Below are 21,379 nucleotides of genomic sequence, written 5' to 3' on the forward strand. Positions count from 1 at the left end.
AAGGTGGTCCAAGTAGGATGGGCTGCCTCAGGAGGCAGAGGCTTTTCCCTCCTAAGAGGGCTTCAGGCCAAGGCTGGAGGACCACCTGGGTATAATGGGGATTATTCTGGGGACGAGCTGCCCTGGCCCCGTTCTTCTGACTTTCCACTCCTGTTTCTCCGGGGGAGGTCTGGGCCACAGAGGGAGCTCCCAAAGGTGAGAGAGCCCAACTACTCTGGCCCATACCCTCCAAAGATCCGTCAACTTCCCTCTCTGATTCTTAAGTACTCGGGGCCTGGAGGAAGAATGCTCAGGATCCACGGGAGGTTCATCACCTGTCTAATCCGTACCTGGCGCCTTCGGTATTCTTCCGCCTACTTAGAAGTGCGAACTGCAACCTGATGTATTCCTCCGCCTGTGTGCGTATATGTGTACGTGTGTTGGCTTTGGGACTCGCTATGTTCTTCTACCTCTTGCGTATCAACCCTGGGACCTTTCTATTCCTACACGTATGTGTGTGTGCACGGGTGTGCGTATATGTATGTATTCTGGGATCTCCTATGTGTGGATGTGTGTGTGTGTGGAGGAGGGGGAGACCCCGGTACCTGTGAATTCTTCCATCTCTGTTTGCTGGTGTGAGTGTGTCCTGAAACCTGCTACATTTCTCCACCTGTGAGGACTATGCGCTCATGTGAATGTACGTCAGTTCTGGGACCTGTATATCCTTTCTCTGTGTGGGTTAGATTTCAGATCTGCAACCTGCTGCTATATTTTTCTGCATGTGCGTATGGAGATTGGAGGTGTCAAGTCTGTAATACAAAGGAATTAGTCTATGAAGTAGTCCATACAGTGAAAATAAGTACAAATTACTGTTGTTTATGATCATGAAAATCCATAAAGTGCTGGTATAACCAAGGTTGGGGAGTATCCTATATAGCCATTTCTTTCCCTTGGAGCCAATCATTAAAATTGACTTTATAACTAGATCTTTACAAAAGGCCTGGTTTGACTTTGAGCCAGCAGCATGGTGAAGTGGAGAGGGCTCAGAATTTGAAATCAGAGGACCTGGATTTATAAATCTCAACCGTATGATGAAGTCACTCATGTTTCTGGGCCTCCATTTCTTTATCTGTAACTGTCTAAGTCTAAGGTCCATTACCTCATTTCTCCAGTTCTCAGTTCCCTTTTCTGTAAAATGAGGGGGTTAGACCAGATGCCATCTAAGGTCACTTCATGCCCTAGCATGAAGGGGACCCTGGGCTCTCAAAGGCTATGCTACTGAAACAAAAGCTCCAGAAAGTTCTACCAAAATGGAAAGGCTTCAAGTGTGGCGTTGGATGAGGACCCACCTATCAAGGTTGTTGGGAAGATAAAATGAGATGAGATCAGTAAAGCATTTTGAAAAGTTAAAGCATTATATAAATGCTTGTTATCATCATCATCTAATAAAAAAGTAGCTGATAAGCTACTGGAGAAACTGAACCACCATAAATGTTAACACTGACATATAGAAGTTGTAGCTCAATGGAAGGTTCCCAGAAAAGATGGTGGCAGAGTCGGTCTTATCTTGTACCCCAAAGCAAAAAGAAGCATCATTTCATGGAATAGTCATTTACTTTATCTTACAGTGTTCATAATCGAACATAAGCAAAAAGATAATCAACATCTGTTACACAGGATAAAGAAGCAGAGAAATTACATGAAGAACTTGACTTTTTTGTTCAGTTGTTCAGTTGTTTCAATCATGTTCCATTCTATGTGATCCCATTTGGGGTTTTCTTGGCAAAGATACTGGAGTAGTTGGCCATTTTCTTCTCCAGCTCATTTTACGGATAAGGAAACTGAGGCAAACAGAGTTAAGTGACTTGCCCAGGGTTACACAGCTAGTGTCTGAGGCCAGATTTGATCTCAAGATGAGTCTTCTAGACTCCAGGCCCTGCACTGCCACCTAGCTGACAAGACCCTTCAAAATGAGTTGACACATACTTTGGTACCCAACAACTTCCATGCTAAGATGGGCACAGGGGAGGACAATGAAAAAAATGCTAGAAAGTATGGTTCAGAATTAAGAAATGAAAGCAGTCAAAAGCTAACAAATTGTTCAAAAGTCTCATGTCTTTATATCATGAACAAAGTTGAAGGTACTCAACATGTGCACTGAACAAAACTGGCTATATGTTAACAGACAGGAAACTGGTCACTGACAGGAATCATTTTAGAACCAATTATGTGTAGTCAGACAGTTAATTGATTAGAGCAAAGGTCAAAATAGTAAGTTAAAAGGGTAACAATGAGAAGACATGGTGTGCAACTGTTCCAATTTTATCTAGCAACTTATGACTGAAAAAACATGATATGGTTTACAGTAAAGACATTGACTTATAGTATAACTATTTCTTAGAGAAGTTCTATTGATATAAACAGTCACCACTGCAAGGAATCCAAAAGAGCCCAGAAAAACACTTCACCCTGCAAACATTTGATCTCCTTGAGTAGTAGAAGGACATGGCAACCAAGACCAGGAGAATTTAAGCTCATTTACAAAACATTATGGAAGAAATTAGAAGATTATTAACAAAATAGTATAACAGAACAGAAAAAAGTATTGGAAATTAAAATGAACATACAACTAGTGTGGTGTGAGACCCAACTAATATAGATTATCCCAAGAGCATTTATAGAGAATCTAGACTCTAATTTCAACCATTGTCGTTTGTCATAGACCCCTTTGACAGGCTGGTGAAACCTATGAATACTTTCTCAGAATAATGTTTTTAGATACATAAAACTAAATATATAGGACTGAAAAGAAAACCAACTAGATTGAAATACATTTAAAGGAACATTTTTTTAAAAACAAGTTCATGGAAACCAGATTAAGAATCCCTAATAGAAAGCAACAAATAGGCACAAAATGGTTTTTCCAGCATTTTTATGTCAATATATCCTCTCCATCAGGAAAATCACCACATATAAGTAAAAATGGAATTTAAGAAAATGGAATTGGGAAGACCAGCTGAACCTAACCAAATCCACACACAGAAGAGATCCATGCTGGAGTTAACATATTTTTTAAGGCTTTTCAAGAGATCTCTAAAAAAAGAAAGAATCATTAAAAATTACATGTTATCAATCAATAAACAAAGGCACATTAAATATTTCATTAAGTATATTTATTAAATTAAATATCACTATGTTCCAAGCACTTTGCTAGAAGGCTAGGGATAAAAATACAAAGAATGAAACAATCTCTACTCTCTCATCTCTGTGATATTTTTAAGAAAATGGTGTATATACATATTGAGAGTATTCTTGATGAAGCAAACAGGCAGGATTTTGTAGATGCTATGTCTGTGGTCACCAAATTGAGAGGTATAGAGTATACAGGAGACTATGTTTATTTCTTACTAAAGTAACTGTTTTATTTAGTAAAAAAACAAAACAAATTACAGCCTTCAAGGCTCTCTCCTCAGACAAAGTGTCTTCCATGTATATGTTAAAGTCATTAGATGCAACCACAGAGATAACCGTTCCATGATCTTCTAATTATACTATCAATACATCAATATGTTAAGGATCTGTAATATCAATACAAACTGAAGCAAAAACCAGGGAGTATGTATACTAACCAAAAGTTGTTGCCACAGTCAAAAACTCAATCCTGGTCCTTTGGATGCTCCTGTTTGTGGGTGACATTTTGCTAATTGTATTGAGTCATCAGAAGACTACCAATTGAGTCTTCTCAATGAGACCCACAGCCACTCAAAAGGCGTAGCAATGAGAAAAATCAAGTGATCAAAGACTGTGTATTACCTAGAACATGAGATACAGTTGGACAGGCACCTCATTGAGTTGTTCCATCACTCTCTCCATCTTGTACAGGAACTATAGATGGGAAATAAATCAGGTCCAGAATTGAGTAGGAAGAGGAGAGTAAGCTGAATAACATTTAGGAAAATATACAGTACTTTTAATAACCCCAAATTGTTCCCACACATAAGACCTGACTTCTAAGACTATTAATATTAGCCCAGTGGTGCTATATGACTACAAATCATGGAACATCTGGATCTTCAAAGAATCACAATTGTAGACTTCCATAGTAGGCAAAACCAGGATGATGCAAATTATGAATGACATCTTTCATATGAGAAGTGGCATAAAAAGCATTATCAAGGACATAAATAACCACAAAAAAGAAGATTTTGTAACGAGAGCAAGAGAATAACAGACTGAAGGCCATACTGATACCCCAATGTTACCTAGAGGAAGGCTTTCCATATGTTGAGCAGATCCTGTCTAGTGTATTTCTGGAAGGGATGAGATTCATGCAAGATTAGAAGACAAGGGTGTTTTGTACTCTGAACCAGTAAAGGACCTATTTTCATTGTTGAGATCATGGATCCATTTGACCCATCAAATTCATTGAAGTTTACATAACCAATATAGCATTACCTATTCCCACCAGGGCAGCTAGGTGGCACAGTGAATAAAGCACTGGCCCTGGAGTCATGAGGACCTGAATTCATATCTCACCTCAGACACTTACTAGCTGTGTGACCCTGGGCAAGTCACTTAACCCCAATTGCCTTAAACATACAGGGCCATCTCCAGTCATTTTGATATATATCTTAACACTGGACCCAGATGACTCTGGAGGAGAGAGTGAGGTTGGTGACTTTGCACAGCCCTCCCTCATTTAAATCCAATTCATTTCAAGTCAATACATCTGTCATGGTCCCTTTCGAGAATGAAGGATAAACAACAACAATCGTACCAAATACCAGACCAGGTGCCTGGGTTAACTGACTTTGATTGACAGAGTGACCCTTAGAAATTTTACCTGCCTCTCTCAATTTCTCCGTCTGAAAAAATTGCAACAATAACATGTTCAAGTAAAAAAGTATTTAAATGCGCTTCAAAAATCCCGAGGTGAAAAGGACTATTAGAATATTGAGTACTGATTTTTTTGTCAAAAGATAAACCAAAAGAAATGTGACTTTAGGGAAATTAAGAAAAGTAAATAAATGACAGCGAATGCAGAAAAACTTGGTTTCTTAACTCCTCTCCATTTCTGATATAAGGTACTGTTAGGAGCACAAGCTAGAAGGGTTATTTTTTTTTTGGTTAATTTTGCTGGATTTTTCCATTGCACCAAAGCATCAGCAAGTGATGAAATACTGAGTAATCCAAGAGCATAGGGGAGAAGTCCTCAGTTCTAACAGCATTTATCTCTCCTCCCTACTGCTTCACCAAACCTGATAAATGGGAACTCATCAGTACAGGATTACCCATAAAAAAGGACATTACTCAGAAAAAAGACATTCCCTGTAGAAGAGAGATAGGAGGAAGATATGAACGGAGCCACTGACTTTTAATGGGGAAAAAAGCCCATAAATACAACTTAAAATCTAAACTAAAGAAGTACAGATTCCAGGAAACTCTTTTCCCCACTATGACCCTGGTGGTTTACTTTAAGTCTCAAAACTGTTTCCTTTTTATTGGGGCATCTCATGAAGAGCCCTTATAGAATATCACTCTGGGCTAGATGCAAAGAGATGTTATTACCATAACAGCTTCTAAGTGAGCCCCTGTCCCAAGAGTACCAACTGTATTGTCAGGAGAAAGGTTTCACAAATAACGATGAAGATGGTGGTGGTGGTGATGATGTGGTGGTGGTGAAGAAGAAGAAGAAGAAGAAGAAGAAGAAGAAGAAGAAGAAGAAGAAGAAGAAGAAGAAGAAGAAGAAGAAGAAGAAGAAGAAGAAGAAGAAGAAGAAGAAGAAGAAGAATTTTTTGGTCCAGACCTGGTATAGAAAACTCCCTCTACCAGTTTAGATCAACAACAGGTGCATAATTTATAGTCTCAGAGTATTGTTTGAACCCTGGGATATTAAGGGTCACATGGTCACTGTGGACCTAAACTCCAGTCTTCCTGACTCAGAGACCAACTCTCTATCTCCTACACCACACATCCTATTGTCATCATCATCCAGAGAGGAAGCCTATAGAGAGCCAGCCTTGAAGTGAAGAAGACCTGGGTTCAAATCTTGATCTTGATGCCTACTGGCTGCAGGACTCTGGGTGAGTCACTGAGACTCTCAGTGATCCTAAGAAATCCAAAAAAGTTCAGACCCAGACCCTACTCTCCCTACCCTCAGCCTCAATGAAAATAAATAAATCCTGGGGCAGCTAGGTGGCATAGTGGATAGAGTACCGGCCCTGGAGTCCCAAGGACCTGAGTTCAAATCTGGCCTCAGACACTTGACACTTTCTAGCTGTGTGACCCTGGGCAAGTCACTTAACCCCAATTGCCTCATAGATAGATAGATAGATAGATAGATAGACAGATGAATGAATAAATAAATCCATTTGCCTATCACTTTAATATTTGTAAAGACAAGCAGTGGGTCATTTCAGACCAGATCTCCCACCAGATGATATGGAAAAAGAGACCTTTTCATCAGCACACAGTTTCTATCAGTTAAATCTTTTGCTGCTGCTGAAACTCTCTAATATATTAGCTCAATAGAAAATGTTTCTGCCCAAGAGTGATGAGCTAGCAAAATCAGAGCCAGGCCTGCATCTGGAGATGCCATCACAGGGACTGAATTTAGTTTTTCCTTCATTCCTGAAAAGTTTGAAAAGAACTCAATCTCCTCTCTCCAGTTTCTTTCCTTTTTGGAGGACGAAATGGGTTGGGCTGGGTCATTTTTCCACCTCTGTGAAAGCAATCAGGCCTTTAAACTGGGCCCTTTTCTCTTTTTAGCTGCGTGTCAGATGACTCAGTAAAGCAGTATACGTCCCGAGATCACCTCACGAAGCACTTCCAAGTGCCTGTCTTCAAATTTGTGGGAAAAGACCACCAGGTGAGTTATGCATCCAACAATATGACTTCTCAGGCCCAAGATCTCCTAAGAACCGTGTGTTTGTTTGTTTGTTTGTTTGAATTTTCTGGAGGTGGTGAGTTGATCCTCCTTAGAGGTGAAGGGTATCTTGGTACCTTGCCATTCTGGGATGTACTAATAATACAAGTTAGTCAGTTGTTGAGTGGCCTGCATCTATCCCAGGAACTATCATTATCTACCCATAAATAGATGCTCTTTTCTTTCTTTTTTCTTTTTTTTTGGGGGGTGAGCAGAGCAATGAGGGTTAAGTGACATGTCCAGGGTTACACAGCTAGTAAGTGTCAAGTGTTTGAGGCCGGATTTGAACTCAGGTCCTCCTGAATCCAGGGCTCGTGCTCTATCCACTTGCCACCTAGCTGCCCCAGCCAATCTTTATATCTTTATGACTTGATGATTGGCCAGCACCTGCTTTTCCCTCAGTTTCCCCATTTGCAGAATGAGTAGAATAACATTATTCTTTTGCAGGGGGGCAGGGCAATGAGGGTTAAGCCTAGGGTCATACAACTAGTAAGTGTCAAGTGTCTGAGGCCAGATTTGAACTCAGGTTCTCCTGAATCCAGGGTTGGTATTTTATTCACCTAGCTGCCCCCTGAATAACATTATTCTTAAAGGACATGAAACATATGACAGGCTAATGCCCATGATGACGTGTAAAACAGTTTTGTTTTGAGGTATAATGTGATTGGACAGCAGGGTGGCGCAGTGGATAGAGGACCAGTCAGTCAGGAAAACTCATCTTCCTGAGTTCAAATCTGACCTCAGACACTTACTAGCTCTATGACCCTGGGCAAGTCACCTAGTTTGCCTCAGTTTCCCCATCTGTAAAATGAGCTGGAGAAAGAAATGGCCAACCACTCCAGTATCTTTGCCAAGAAAATCCCAAATGGGGTCACAAAGAGTGGGACACAACTAAAACAACTAAACAACAGCATAACATAGTTATTTGAGGATGTCAGATTTCAGTCTCTCTGGCCTTCTTTCCTTATAGGTGGTGTTTTTACATTGCCGAGTACTGGTGTGTGGGGTGCTTGATGAGCAATCCCGCTGTGCCCAGGGTTGCAACCGACGGATGCGACGTGAAGCAATTAAGGACAAGGGAACTCACCTGCAGAACCACATACTGACTAGTGGCCCAATCATCATTGACAGGGAGGACGAGTAACAAGTCTGCCACCGTGTCCCTAGGGTTTCTCTATGGATTGTAACTTCTCTGCCAATCCTTCTAACGCCCTCTAAGGACATCGAATCAGCAATCAAGAAAGCTTGACATTCAATAACATGATATTTGCTGTCATCTTACAGTTGCTGAAGATACTCATGCCATCTAACCTTTTCCAGGTCCTGTTAAAGCTGGTTTATAAGGCTCAAAACCTTGCCAAATGACTTGGCTTATTCTCTACAGGGTCTGATACTTCACCATCCATTTAAAAGATCTCCCTATTCTCCCCCAATATTCCCTTTTTTGTGTTTTTATTTCTCTTCTTCAAACATCTCAAATAATTTTAAGCACCAGTGCAATCAATAGTAAGGAACGAGTTATCCAGAGCCTTCTGTCTAGTTTTTAGCTTTCACATCCGATAACCTAGGGGACCTTTATTCCCAAAGAAAAAAACAAGGATTTGACAAGCGCAGATATTTGGAGCGGACTTACAATTAAAAAAAAAAAAAGCCAGGGGCCAGTGGTAATGGAAGCACTGACACAAGAAGTCAGGGTCACATTTCAAATTTGAAATCGTAGAAATGCTAGAGGAAAAAAGTGTTGTGTGAAATTATACATTAAAATGGAAGGGCTCAAGGTCCTTAAATATGTAAATCGTCATTGTACCCTAACACTTCCAATAGGCATTCAGGGTCACTACAGGGGAAAGAGGTGCTCATAAGCATTGGGAATGTTTAATAAAGAAGACTATTAAGTTTTTCTCTGACATAGTATTTTCTCCTTCCTTTTCTGTGTGCTGTTTGTTCTCTTATTTTTACATTGTCTTTGTCTTTGAAGGTCAAGAGAATTTTCTCATTGGCCACAATAGTAGGCTTTTTAATAAATGCTTGTTGATTGATAGATTGAAGTCTGTGATTGCAGTGGTAAAATGTAGCCACAACTAAACTTGGAAAAACAGAATTGTACTCCTATTCCCTGCCTTCTCGGAATCTTGATTCACCTACCACAGTTCTCCTCTAGTTGAAACCAGGGTCAATGTCATATTCCTCTTCCTTTGTCCACCTTGTCCCTTCCCTGCCCTCCACCTTTTACTCCAACATCTGTAAGTACAAGAGACACACTCTGGGACAGGCAACTCCCTCCTGGCACAAACACACCAGCAGACAGTCCTTTGTGCCATGGTGTAACATTAAATTTGTCCCTCCTCATACACACTCCCCAACTCAGTTATATCTAATTACAACTATAGTATGGTGAAAAGAGCCCTGGATATAGGATTAGATGTCCTGGGTTCAAATCCTGAATCTGTTACTTACTGATTATGTGACCTCAGGCAAATCAACTAACCTGTCTGGACTTGTTTCCTCATAGATAAAATAAGGAAGTTAAGAGAAAAAAAAAAACCTCTAATGTTCTGTCTAGCTCTAAATGTGATTGTTTTTTAGCTCTGGATATTTGGTTTGTTTTTTACTCTGTAGCTTTTTATTTTTTACAATTATTTCTTTAATTTTGGGTTCTAAAATTTTCTCCCTCTTTCCAGTCCTTCCCCACCCATTAAGAAGGCAAGAAATATGATATCCATTATGTATATGAAGTCATGTATCCCTATTAGCCATGTTGCAACAAAAAAACAAGAAAAATTTAAATGGTCAGGAAAAGTTTTTTTAAATGCTTCAATTGCCACTCAGAATTCATCAATTCTCTCTGGAGGTGGATAACATTTTTCATTATGAGTCTGTCAGAATTGTCATGGACTGTTGTATTGATCAGAGTAGCTAAATCTTTCACAGTTGATCATCATTATAATATTGCCATTATTGTATACAGTGTTCTTGTTCTGCTCATTTCACTTTGCATCAGATCACATAAGACTTCCCAGGTTTTTCTGAAACCATCCCCCATTTCTTATAGCACAATAACATTCCATCACATTTGTATACCACAACTTATTCAGCCATGTCTTCCACAGTTTTCAGTTATTTGCTACTACAAATAAAGCTGCTATAAATTTTTTTTGTACATATAGGTTCTTTTCCTTTTTCTCTTTGATCTCTTCAGGATACAGAATTGGTAGTGGTTTGGGGCATAGTTCCAAATTATTCTTCAGATTTGTTGGACCAGTTCACAACTCTACCAATAGTAATTAGTGTACCTATTTTTTCATATCCCCCTCCAGTATTTGTTATTTTCCTTTTCTGTCATTTTAGCCATTTGATAGTTGTGAATTGGTACCTCAGAGTTGTTCTCATCATCACTTCTCTACTAAGTAGTGGTTTAGAACATTTTTTCTATGTGACTATTGATAGGTTTTATTTCTTTTTCGGAAAACTAAAAACTGTTTATGCTCTTTGACCATTTATCTATTGGGGGAGGGGTCTTATTTTCATTAATTTGCCTCAGTTTCCTACATATTTGAGAAATGAGACCTTTATCTAAGAAACTTGCTATAAAATTTTTCCCAGTTTCCTGCTTTCCTTCTAATTTTGGCTAAATTGCTTTTGTTTATGCAAAAACTTAAATTTCATGTAATTTTGCCTTCCATAATTCTATTTATCTTTTTATTGGTCACATACTCTTCCCTTAACCATAGATCTGACAGGTGATTTTCCCATGCTTCCCTAATTTGCTTGTGATATCACCCTTTATATCTAAATCATTTATCCATTTTGAGCTTATCTTGGTACATGGTATAAGATGTTATAGGCCTAGTTTCTGCCAAAATGCTTTCTAGCATTCCCAGAAGCTTTTGTTGAGTAGTGTATCCTTACCCCAAAGGCTTGGATCATTGGGTTTATCTAACACTAAATTACTGAAGTGGTTTAATTCTGCAAATTATCTATCTAATTTATTCCACTGATCCATCACTCTATTTCTTAGCCAGTATCAGATTGTTTTGATGATTATTGCTTTGTGGTATAGTTTGAAATCTGATACTACTAGGCTGTCCTCTTTCATTTATTTTTATTGATGCCCTTGATATTCTTGACATTTTTTCTTCCAGATGAATTTTGTTATTATTTTTTCTACCCCTATATAACAGTTTTTTGTAGTTTGGTAGGTATGGCAATAAATAAGTAAATAGAATTATAATTTATATTATATTGACTTGGCCTACCCACGATCAATGAACATTTCTCCAGTTGTTTGGATGTATCTTTATTTGCATGAAAAGAATTTTGTAATTGTGTTCACATAGTTTCTGTGTGTATCTTGGCAGGTAGACTTCCTAGTATTTTATATTGTCTACAGTTTTTTTAAATGGAATTTCTCTCAATGATGTACTTTTAAAAGAAAGGCAGTGGTCTGAATAATAACTAAAACAATATAACAGTCTTTCCTGTTGGACAGCCAAAAGAGAATCTGGAAGACTTAATAAAAGAGGAGAAAAGATTAGCAAATTATTCTAGAAATGGTCAATGATTTCCATCTGCTTTTGAGATAGGGAATTAAACTTGGTTCAATTATATTATAGCCCATACGTTTTGCAGACAGGACTCATGACTTTCTCTTTTCTTACTAAGAAAGGAAAACAATAAGCACCATCCTTGAGGAAATCAGCAAAATGAATAAAAATGAGATTTTCCATCATGGAGGGAAGGCTGGGGAAGGGACATTAGAGGACAAAGCTGAGTAAAGGAGAAACATTACATTCCAATTCAATCCAATTCAACAAACATTTATTAAGCCCTGCTTGTATGCAGAGCACTGTGCTCAGTACAGGAAATACAAAGACAAAATTTAAAAGTGTCTGACTTCAGAGAGCTTACATTCCATGTTCCACATGATATTCTCCTCTAGGCTAATGGGTATTCTCTAGACATGGATATTTGTCAAGAAAATTATTCTCTCCCACCAGAGGAGGACCACAGACAATGGAGGGAAGGGTATACTGATTCCCAATCCTAAAGCAGAGAAGTAAGCTCAAGGCTGTAGCTTCTTGAGGGCAGTGACTATATGTAAATATATATATATATATATATTTCTTTGTTTCCCCCAGAACAGTGGTGTCAAACTCAAATAGAAATGGAGGCCACTAATCCATACAGAAAGATCTCTGTGGGCTGAGTGTTGACTTAGTTTTTGTTTTTGTTTTTGTTTTTTGGGGGGGCAATGAGGGTTAAGTGACTTGCCCAGGGTCACACAGCTAGGAAGGGTCAAGTGTCTGAGTCCGGATTTGAACTCAGGTCTTCCTGAATCCAGGGCTGGTGCTTTATCCACTTTGCCACTTAGCTGCCCCCAACTTAGTATTGTTTGTTGTTTTTTTGTTTTGGTTCGTTTTGGGTTTTTTGGTGAGGCAATTAGGGTTAAGTGACTTACCCAAGGTCACACAGCTAGTAAGTGTTAAGTGTCTGAGGCCAGATTTGAACTCAGGTCCTTCTGAATCCAGGGCCGGTGCTCTATCCACTGTGCCACCTAGCTGCCCCTCAACTTAGTTTTAAAATGTAATATTACCTACATTTTATGGTATTTTTTATTTATTTTGTTAAATAGTGCCCTTTAATATTACATGAATATTATAACATAATTACATTATTTTTATTCCTTTAGTGGTAAATATTATACTGGTTCAGGCAGCACTTGAGAGTGTTATAGTTGGCGTGACATATTTGATACCCTTGTCCTAGAGTGTGATAGCACAGTGTCTCATACATAATATGTAATGTGCAATAATTATTCATTGAACAAGTAAATGAAACTTTTAAAAATGAAGAAATTTAAAAGACAGATATACTCTTAGAGAATGGTCCCCAATGACACTCATCATTCGGGATCCTTGAACCTTTAAAAGGCATCTGTGGGGGCAGCTAGGTGGTGCAGTGGATAAAGCACCGGCCCTGGATTCAGGAGGACCTGAGTTCAAACCTGACCTCAGACACTTGACACACTTACTAGCTGTGTGACCCTGGGCAAGTCATTTAACCCTCATTGCCCTGCAAAAAAAAAAAAAAAAAAAGGAATCTCCAGTGAGTACCCTTATCAGTTAACTCTGGGAAATAAAAAGAAACAAAAGATACAAGGAAACAAAAAGTATCAGGGAATGTAGGACTATCAATTTAGAGCTATAATAATAATAATAATAGCTAATGTCTATATAGTGTTTAGCATATGTCAAATACTTTACAATTATTATCTCATTTGATCCTCACAACAACCCTGGGAGGTGGGTGCTATTATTATCCTCATTTTATAGATGAGGAAACTGAGGCAAACAGGGTTAAGTGACTTACTTTCCCAGGTCACACAGTGAGTCAGTGTCTGAGGCTAGATTTGAACTCAGAAAGATAAGTCTTTCTGACTCCAGGCCTGGTCCTCTATCCACTGTGCCACCTAAATTTGCCCCAAATCAAACAGACAGAGAGTGATCCTGGCTAGGATTCCAACCAGGCTTTTTGCTTTCAAATCCAATAGTCGTTCTAGTACCCCAGGGAGATGACTCCACCTGATGTATCGGATTATAAACAGGGGGAGATGCATCCAGAGCTACCCACCTCCTTCTCTTCCTCAGCCCCTATGCAGATGAGGGTGAATGTCGGTCAATCTTACCAAGTAGGTTTCACAGCCTTTCTGAGTAAGATACCAGAATCAGTGAAATGGTGATGACTCAAAGCAGCTCTTTTTCAATGTTTTTAAAAAGTTCACTTTATTGTGTCTAGCAAGGGATAACCAAAGCATGGACTGATGGGAAGCCATGAGCCCCTCATGAGAGTTAATATTGGCCCAAAGTACTCATGTGAATACAAGCATCAACTCCAGAACTCTTGAGTTTGTGTTGTATTTCCTCTGCTCTGAAAAGTTTTCCCGGCCGAGGGAATTCCCGGGCCTTGCAGTGGGATATCGGTGCTTCAGATCCCCCCTCCTACTCACTGTCAGGCAAGTCTCCCCAAAAGTCATGACTCACTTTTCAAGTTGTAATTCACTGCTCTCCCTCTCTTACTCTGCGGTAGCTAGGCTGTTACAAGAGAGGATGGAACGTAACTGATGAAGAATCTGGTGGCTTCACTGTCCCCTCTGAGGGAGGGATGCAGGTAGGTGTGGTCTCACTGAAGGGCAGGGGGAAACCAGCTCGTCATCATAACTCTTCCTTCTCCTCTTCAGCACAGATGCAGGCTGCTCTCTGGCTATTCATGAATGGCCGGCAGCCCAAGGTCCATACGGTATTGAATATTGTGTCGGCAAGTGAATCACAAGCTATACAAAACAAATGGAGAAAAGACAGGATGAGATGTAGTTCAGGGTTACCCCAAAGCATAGGGTAATTGCTAGGGATGACATAATTTAAGGGATGGCATGATGCCCACCAGAATTTTGATTCAATGCCAACCCTAATGGTGAAAAAGTCAGTCACCCAGCATTTATTAAGCACCTACTATATGCCAGGCACTTATTAAGACCCCCCCAAAATACAATCCCCTGACCTCAAGGAGCTCACCACTTAATTGGGGGGGGGGTGGAACATGCCAACAACTATATATAAATACGATGTAAGCAAGACAAATTGGAGATAATCAGCGATGAGAAGGCACCAGCTTTAAGAGGGATGGGGAAAGGTTTCTTGCAGAAGGTTGAGGCTGAAGGAAGCCAGGAGAAAGAGACATAGAGGAGAAACTTGTTGGCATAGGGGGAAAGCAGGAGCATTCATTTAAATTGGGGATCCCTTAGCTGAATTTTGCAAAGAAACTAGTGTTAATCCACCACCCCAAGAAACAGTAGCCATATATCCTTGGGACCTCCCAACTACAGAATCTCTGAGGAAGAAGGAACCTTAGAGGCCATTTAATCTAACCCACACCTGAGCCAGACTGCCCTGAACATTTGACCAGAAAGGTAGTCTCTTGGCCTGGGGGTAGGGAGGGGGTGTAAGTGGGACCTGATTTTCAGTCTATTCTTCAACATTAAGACTCTCTCTCTCTAAGGACAGCTAGGTGGCACAGTGGATAAAGCACCAGCCCTGAATTCAGGAGGACCTGAGTTCAAATCCGGTCTCAGACACTTGACCCTTCCTAGCTGTGTGACCCTGGGCAAGTCACTTAACTCCAATTGCCTCACCAAAAAGAAAAAAAAAAGAAAAAAAGACTCTCTTAAGTCTATATAATCCATACGTCAATAAATCAAGCTCTGATTAGTTGTGTTTACCAATTTCTGGGGTTTCAATGCTCACACTGGAAATTGAACCACCATTCTTGAAAGCTGGTTCAAGCTGGTTCCAGCACACCCTCTAACTCAAGCCCCCCACCCACTCACTGCCTGCACCCAAAGGTGCTTTGAGAAGAACCAATTGTTAGGAAGATCATTCCTTACCTGGTGTCTAAATCTACCTTTCTGTTCCTTGCACACAGAACAAATCTAATCTTTCTTCTAATGGATAACCCAGTCAAATACTTGAAGGTAGCTATCATGTTCCCAGTAAGTGTTGTCTCTTTCAAGCTAACCTCACTTCCTTCAACTGACAAGACCTTGTATGCCATGGCCTCAGTATGCATCAGTCTCCAATATCCTTCCTCTGGATGCTCTTAAACTTGTCTGTATTTTTATTCAGGATGTTCACACCTGAACACAGTCTTCTTGTTTGCACATAGTTGTTAGCATTTTGTCCCCCACATTAGACTGTAAGGTCCTTGAGGGCAGCGTACTCTTTTTATCTTTTTTTTGGTTGTTATTGTTGTTGTTCCTAGCACAGTGGCTGACATTTAGTGGGTGCTTAAAAATGCTGGGCAATTAAAAAAATAAAATAAAATAAAATGCTGAGCAATTGACTTTTTCACTATTTCGGTTGGCATTGGACCAAAATTCTGGTGGGCATCATGCCATCCCTTAAATTATGTTGGATAGGGTCTGACGTGGGTAGAGTATAGCAGGACCACCACCTTCCTATTTATAGGATCATAGATTTAGAGCTGAAAGTCACCCTACAGGCCATCAAACCCAATCTCCTCATTGTGTAGATGAGGGTCACACAGCCCTTTTAAATGTCAGAAATAGAATTTAAGCCCAGGTCCTGACTCTAAGTCCAGTGCCCTCCACACCAGGCTGGCTCTTCAGTCCCAGAGGCTATGCCTTTCTTACATGCAGTTTTAAAAAGAATTTGCTTTTTAAAAGCCTCTGTGTTGCTCTGTTGAATACTGAAATTATAGTCTACCAAAGCCCCCAAATCTTTCAGGTGAACTAATATCCAGTCCCATCAAGTGAGGTAATATTAATAGAAGTACTTAGCACACAGTGCCTCACACATAGTAGGTGCTAAATAAATTCTTTATCCTTTGTCTCCCTCTCCAATCTTCCCCAACAGATAGTCCCTTGAGCAGTAGTTTTACCTACAACAATTCTCCTCTAAAGTATCTTCCCTGTGAAGAATCACAGTAACTTATGGTCCATTCACTACAGTCTAGCCAGTACTTCCCAATGGAGAGACACAGGGGAAAGGGCAGGTCAAGAATCGTCCTGTTTATTTTAGTTTTTCCTCTTTGAGTCGTGTATAAATGGTAGACAAGCCAATTACTTGGGGAGGAAAATGTCTTGACCTGGTGTGGGGTCAGCAGCCAGTACTTTCTCATCTGCCACTGAAACTACTAGAGGTAGATAAACAGATAGATACTCCTTTCTCTGGGGTCTATTTTTCCTCCAGATTAACAGTTCATGCCTTTAGACTCTTACACATTTATTTTGAGGGTTGATTATACTCTAAGCATAGACCTATGAACAAGTCCCAAGCTACTCTCTTCTATTCCCCTTCCCTGTGAACTGAGGCCAATTACTTGACCTGTCTAGGGCTGTAATTTTACCCTTTTAAAATATATAGTCTTAACAGCTGGCAGTACGTCTTTGGCTTCAGAAGCCCAAAGATAAAAAAGAAAAACCTCTAAGAGGCACTGGAAAAATTTCCCCAGAAAGGGAACAACTACTGAGGACTTTTTAAAAATTCAATTTAATTTTATTTCCAGTTCTAAATCCTCTCCTTCCCTTTCCCCCTTCTTTACCCATGGATAAGACCTATTGCAAACATGTATAATCATGCAAAACCAATTTCCACATTAGCCATTTCAAAAAATAGAAAAAGAAAGAAAGAAAAGAGATGGGAAGCATGTTTTATCATGAGTTCTTTGGAATGATGGTTGGTGGTGTTGGTGAGAGTTCCTAAATCTTTTAAAGTGGATTATCTTTACAATTTGCTGTTACTATAAAAATTGTTCTCCTGGTTCTTCTCACTTCATTCTGCATCAGTTCATACAAGTCTTCCCAGGTTTCTCTGAAGCCATCCCCTTCGTTTCTTGTAGTACAATAGCACTCTATTACATTTGTATACCATAACTTGTTCAGCTATTCCCCTAATTGATGCATATCCCCCAACTAAAGACTTCTCACCAAGAATAAATACGAATGGCCTTTATACAGAAGACCATGATCAGTTTTCTCAATCTCCTCTGAGAAGAGAGAATAATTATGTCTCAGAGAGAATTTCTGATATATATTAGAACAGCAGAATGCATGATCAGTAAAACCTAAAACTACCATGGGGCAATCCAGGCTTTGTCCCAAGGTGAGTGGAAGCATGTGTCTTCCTTGCCCCAACCACCATCCCTGAACTTTTCCTCAAAGTCCTCCCTCAACTTGTATGCTGTGGGGTACAACCAATCTTTCTTTTGGGGATTTCCTTTCTCCCAACCTCTAAGGGAAAAAGATCAGCCTCTCCTTTCTCCTAGATCAACTAAACCCATAATGAGACTATCCTTCATGCTCTGTCTCCTTATCACACCCCAAGAGTCCTTTCCCAACTTTTTTCCCTAGGTGAAAATGATCCTGGCTACAACTCCGGTGACCAAGGTTGGCTGTAAAATTTCATTCTTCCTTGGAGATTTTTTAAAAAGATGAGCAAATTTAATTTCTCTATAATGAGTAAAATGGGATCCCTCCCATTAGATATTTGTATGGTGCAGTGGATAGAGTGTTGGACTTGGAGTTGGGAATACCTGAGTTCAAATCCCACCTCAGATACTAACTGTGTGAACTTGGGCAAGTCATTTAACATCTCTCAGCCTCATTTTCCACATCTGTAATATGGAGATTATAATATCACCCACCTCACAGGATTGTTATGAGGATCAAATGAGATAACATATGTAAAATGTTTTGTAAACCTTAAAAATGCTGGCTAATGTGACTAATAATAGGGTTGGCACCAGAAGCTTTCCAGAGATAGTCCTGCCCTCCTCTCCTACAGAAGTCACAATATTCCACATCCATCCCTGTGGCATCCAGTGTTGAAGGGGGCGGGTTCAGGCCACCACCCCAGGTGAAAGTGGGAGCCACCTGACTGCGTCTAGATGAGTCTACATATTACCTGCCACCTTGGAGACAAAGCCCAGGCTGCGTTTGAGATCTGAGCAGATGGAGTGGAGGCACCAGCGGAACTTGGCGTCACAGCGGTATTTGTTTGCACCACACGTGTCGTAGCAGCTATCCAGCTGATTGCAGCACTTGGTCATTGCTGGGATCCCCAAGTCCATCTGAGAGGAAAGAGCAGGAAAAGTATCTTATATTCGGAGCCCTGGGGCTCCAGCAAGAGTTCTTGAAGTTAAGGGTCAAGACATTATTGTTTCCCAAAGTCAGTCGCTTCTAAGAGTAAGAGAATTTGTTCATCTGGATCCATATAGAAACCTCATTGGTGCAGCTAGGTGATGCTGTGAATAGAGTGCCAAGTTTGGGGTCAGTAAACCTCATCTTCCTGAGTTTAAATCCGGCTTTAGACACTTACTAGCTGTGTGACCCTAGACAAGTCACTTAACTCTGCCTCAGTTTCCTCATCTGTCAAATGAGCTGGAGAAGGAAATGGCAAATCACTTCAGTATTTCTGCCAATGGCTGAACAAGAAGCTAGTGGGCTTAAGCAGATGGGGATGATGAGGGTCCTGAATTTTGCTACTGATTTACCATATGACACAGAGTAACTCATTTTTCCTCTCTTGGTTCAATATGTCCACACCATTTTTTAATAGATCCATTCCCATATATAGAACTGCATTAGATGCTGTACATGGTGATGGATGGGGACAGTTGGAAGTAGTCTCCCGCACTCAATGAGATTACAATATCACATGTGAAAAAATGAATACATTTATCAAGTAAACTTTAGACAGGAACAAATTATCACAGAACAAAATGCAGCATCAAACTTGGAAGGCTTCCTGGTGGAAGCAGGTTTTGAAGGTACTGAGGGACATATTGGGAAACAAAAATTATTACAAATATAAAGAATCATATTGAAAATGCAGGAATGAGCAAGTCATGTGCGAGGCACAGTGATCCAAATATTTTGGATTTAATCCAAGGCCTTTAGCAAAGAACTAATACAGAAATTAAGATTGGTAAGTGGGTGGGAAAGGCAAACCTAAAAAAAAAAAAGGTCATGAGAGGTTAGGGCTCAGACTTAATACAATAGAAATCCAATAAACAAAGGAGTGAAATAATGAAAATAGCATCCATGGAAGGTTATTCTTAAAATTGCATAAACGATTGATTGGGTCAAAAAGAACCAAGAAGCAACATGGTGCCCTAGAGAGACTCCTCAACCTGGCTGTATCAGGAAGGCATGGGTTCAAATCCCACTCCCAATACTAATGGTATGGCCATGAGCAAATCACTTTTAACTCCTCTGACCCTTAGTTTCCTAAGCTTTAAAGTGGGGATAATAAATATATAAAACTCTCTTCACAAGCTTCTTGAGAAGTTCAATTGAGGTAATGTATATCAATTGAAAATAAATGACAAATTCAAGAGATAATTTTTTTTCAAAAGAGAATTGCAAGAGTGGGTGACTGATTCAATGTAGGAGGACAAAGAGGAGTCTAAAATGACTGAAAGGCTTTGGGAAGCAGGAGGATGGTGGTGCCAGCCAACAGTTGACAAATTAGGGGTGAGGACAGAGAATATCTATTTGTGAAGGACAATGGTGAATGGAATTGTTACAGAATAACTTCCTTGGTGAGTCCTTCAATAGAATGATGTTCAGCAGCTTGTAGAACAGATGATAGGCCAATGGAGCTACAAAAGACTGCTGAAGTCAAACACTGTTTAATTAAAAGGCAATTTGGGTTAGGAAGTCAACAAAGGTCTAAACCTTTGCAGTCCTGGGATTATTCCTAGAACATGTGATTTTCCTAGAATCATAGATTTAGAGTTAGGAGGGACCTAAGAGATTGTCTAGTCCTTCTCATTTTATGGATGAGGAAATCGAGGACCAGGGATGTTAGATGATATATACATAGAGTACCACAGCTACTAAGTGACGGAGTTGAAACTAATATCAATGACTTGGATAAAGCCATAGAGGGGGTACTTAATGAAGTTTGCAAATAACAGAAATCTGAGAAAAAGAGAAGGATTGAGAGAGAGAAAGAGAGAGAGGAACAAAGAAAGAAAGAAAGACTGAGGGGAGAAGAGGAAGGCTAGAATGTTGGGTCTAATCAAGCAAGATGAAATTTAGTAGTGATGAACATACAGTCTTAAATTTGATTTTTAAAAAAATCACCTTTACAAGAACAAGATAAGAGGTGTGGATACACAGCAGTTTTTTGTTTGTTTGTTTGTTTGTTTTTTGGTGAGGCAATTAGAGTTAAGTGACTTGCCCAGAGTCACAAAATTCCCCTACGGAAACCCAGGATTGAACCAGGGACCTTTGGATCTTCAGTCTAACGCTCTCCCAACTGAGCTATTTCGGCTTTACACAGCAGTTTTGAAGAAAAAATAATCTAAGGATTTTAGTGATATATGCGGTGGGTCATTAGTATATGAGGGCAGCCAAAAAACCTTATGAAATCTTGGGTCCATAGTCATTGCCTCTGAGATGAGGGACATGATAGGAATTCCTTTGTATAGAATATTGTGTTCAGCTCTGGGCAACCTATTTTTTGGGAAGGACAATGATATATTGGAGTGGCAGGACCAAGAGATATTTAGCATCAAGAAAGGAAGATATGGGGGAGGGAGGGGCAGGGAAGGGGAATAGTTCTCTTCAACGATCTGACAGGTCATCATGTGGAAGATGGATTAGCCTCATTCTGCTTGGCAGAAGGACAGAAATGAGGGCAGTGGGGGTTGAGAGTAAGCTTGATGCCAGGTCAACTGACACCTAAGGAAACAGGCTGACAGTGGGTGCCCTTTCATTGGCAGTCTTCAATCAAAGGATCAGTGATCACATGGGTGTGTTGAAGAGGGGATGGGTTGGACTAGACAGATGCTGAATTCCTTTCCAATTTTACATTTCTGTGATTCTGTGAGAAATAGTGAAAAACTTCAGGTTGAGTTGAAGAGGCAGTCCTCTTTTCAAACCTTTGATATTGA

At 39.9% G+C, this 21,379-nt stretch overlaps 2 protein-coding genes and 1 non-coding gene across 4 annotated transcripts in view; 1 reads left to right on the top strand and 2 right to left on the bottom strand.

The window, feature by feature from the left end:
* OIT3 (oncoprotein induced transcript 3) overlaps positions 1–8,811 on the top strand; it is a 40,243-nt gene extending 31,432 nt beyond the window's left edge. The window contains exons 8-9 of the mRNA XM_043981460.1: positions 6,748–6,847; positions 7,875–8,811. Coding sequence (XP_043837395.1) covers positions 6,748–6,847; positions 7,875–8,048 — 274 coding nt within the window. The 3' untranslated portion in view covers positions 8,049–8,811. The remainder of the gene's footprint in view (positions 1–6,747; positions 6,848–7,874) is intronic.
* Positions 8,812–13,659: 4,848 nt separating this feature from the next.
* PLA2G12B (phospholipase A2 group XIIB) overlaps positions 13,660–21,379 on the bottom strand; it is a 33,684-nt gene continuing 25,964 nt past the window's right edge. For both annotated transcript variants that reach the window (XM_043981484.1, XM_043981483.1), the window contains exons 3-4: positions 18,382–18,547; positions 13,660–14,234 (exon numbers count right to left, since the gene is read on the bottom strand). In XM_043981484.1, the coding sequence (XP_043837419.1) occupies positions 14,116–14,234; positions 18,382–18,547 (285 nt within the window). In that variant the 3' untranslated portion in view covers positions 13,660–14,115. The remainder of the gene's footprint in view (positions 14,235–18,381; positions 18,548–21,379) is intronic.
* Positions 20,685–20,757, bottom strand: TRNAF-GAA. Its single transcript has one exon. It is a non-coding gene; the product is annotated as a tRNA-Phe (tRNA).

This window comes from Dromiciops gliroides, chromosome 2 (assembly GCF_019393635.1).
Source record: "Dromiciops gliroides isolate mDroGli1 chromosome 2, mDroGli1.pri, whole genome shotgun sequence".
NCBI classification, from domain to species: domain Eukaryota; kingdom Metazoa; phylum Chordata; class Mammalia; order Microbiotheria; family Microbiotheriidae; genus Dromiciops; species Dromiciops gliroides.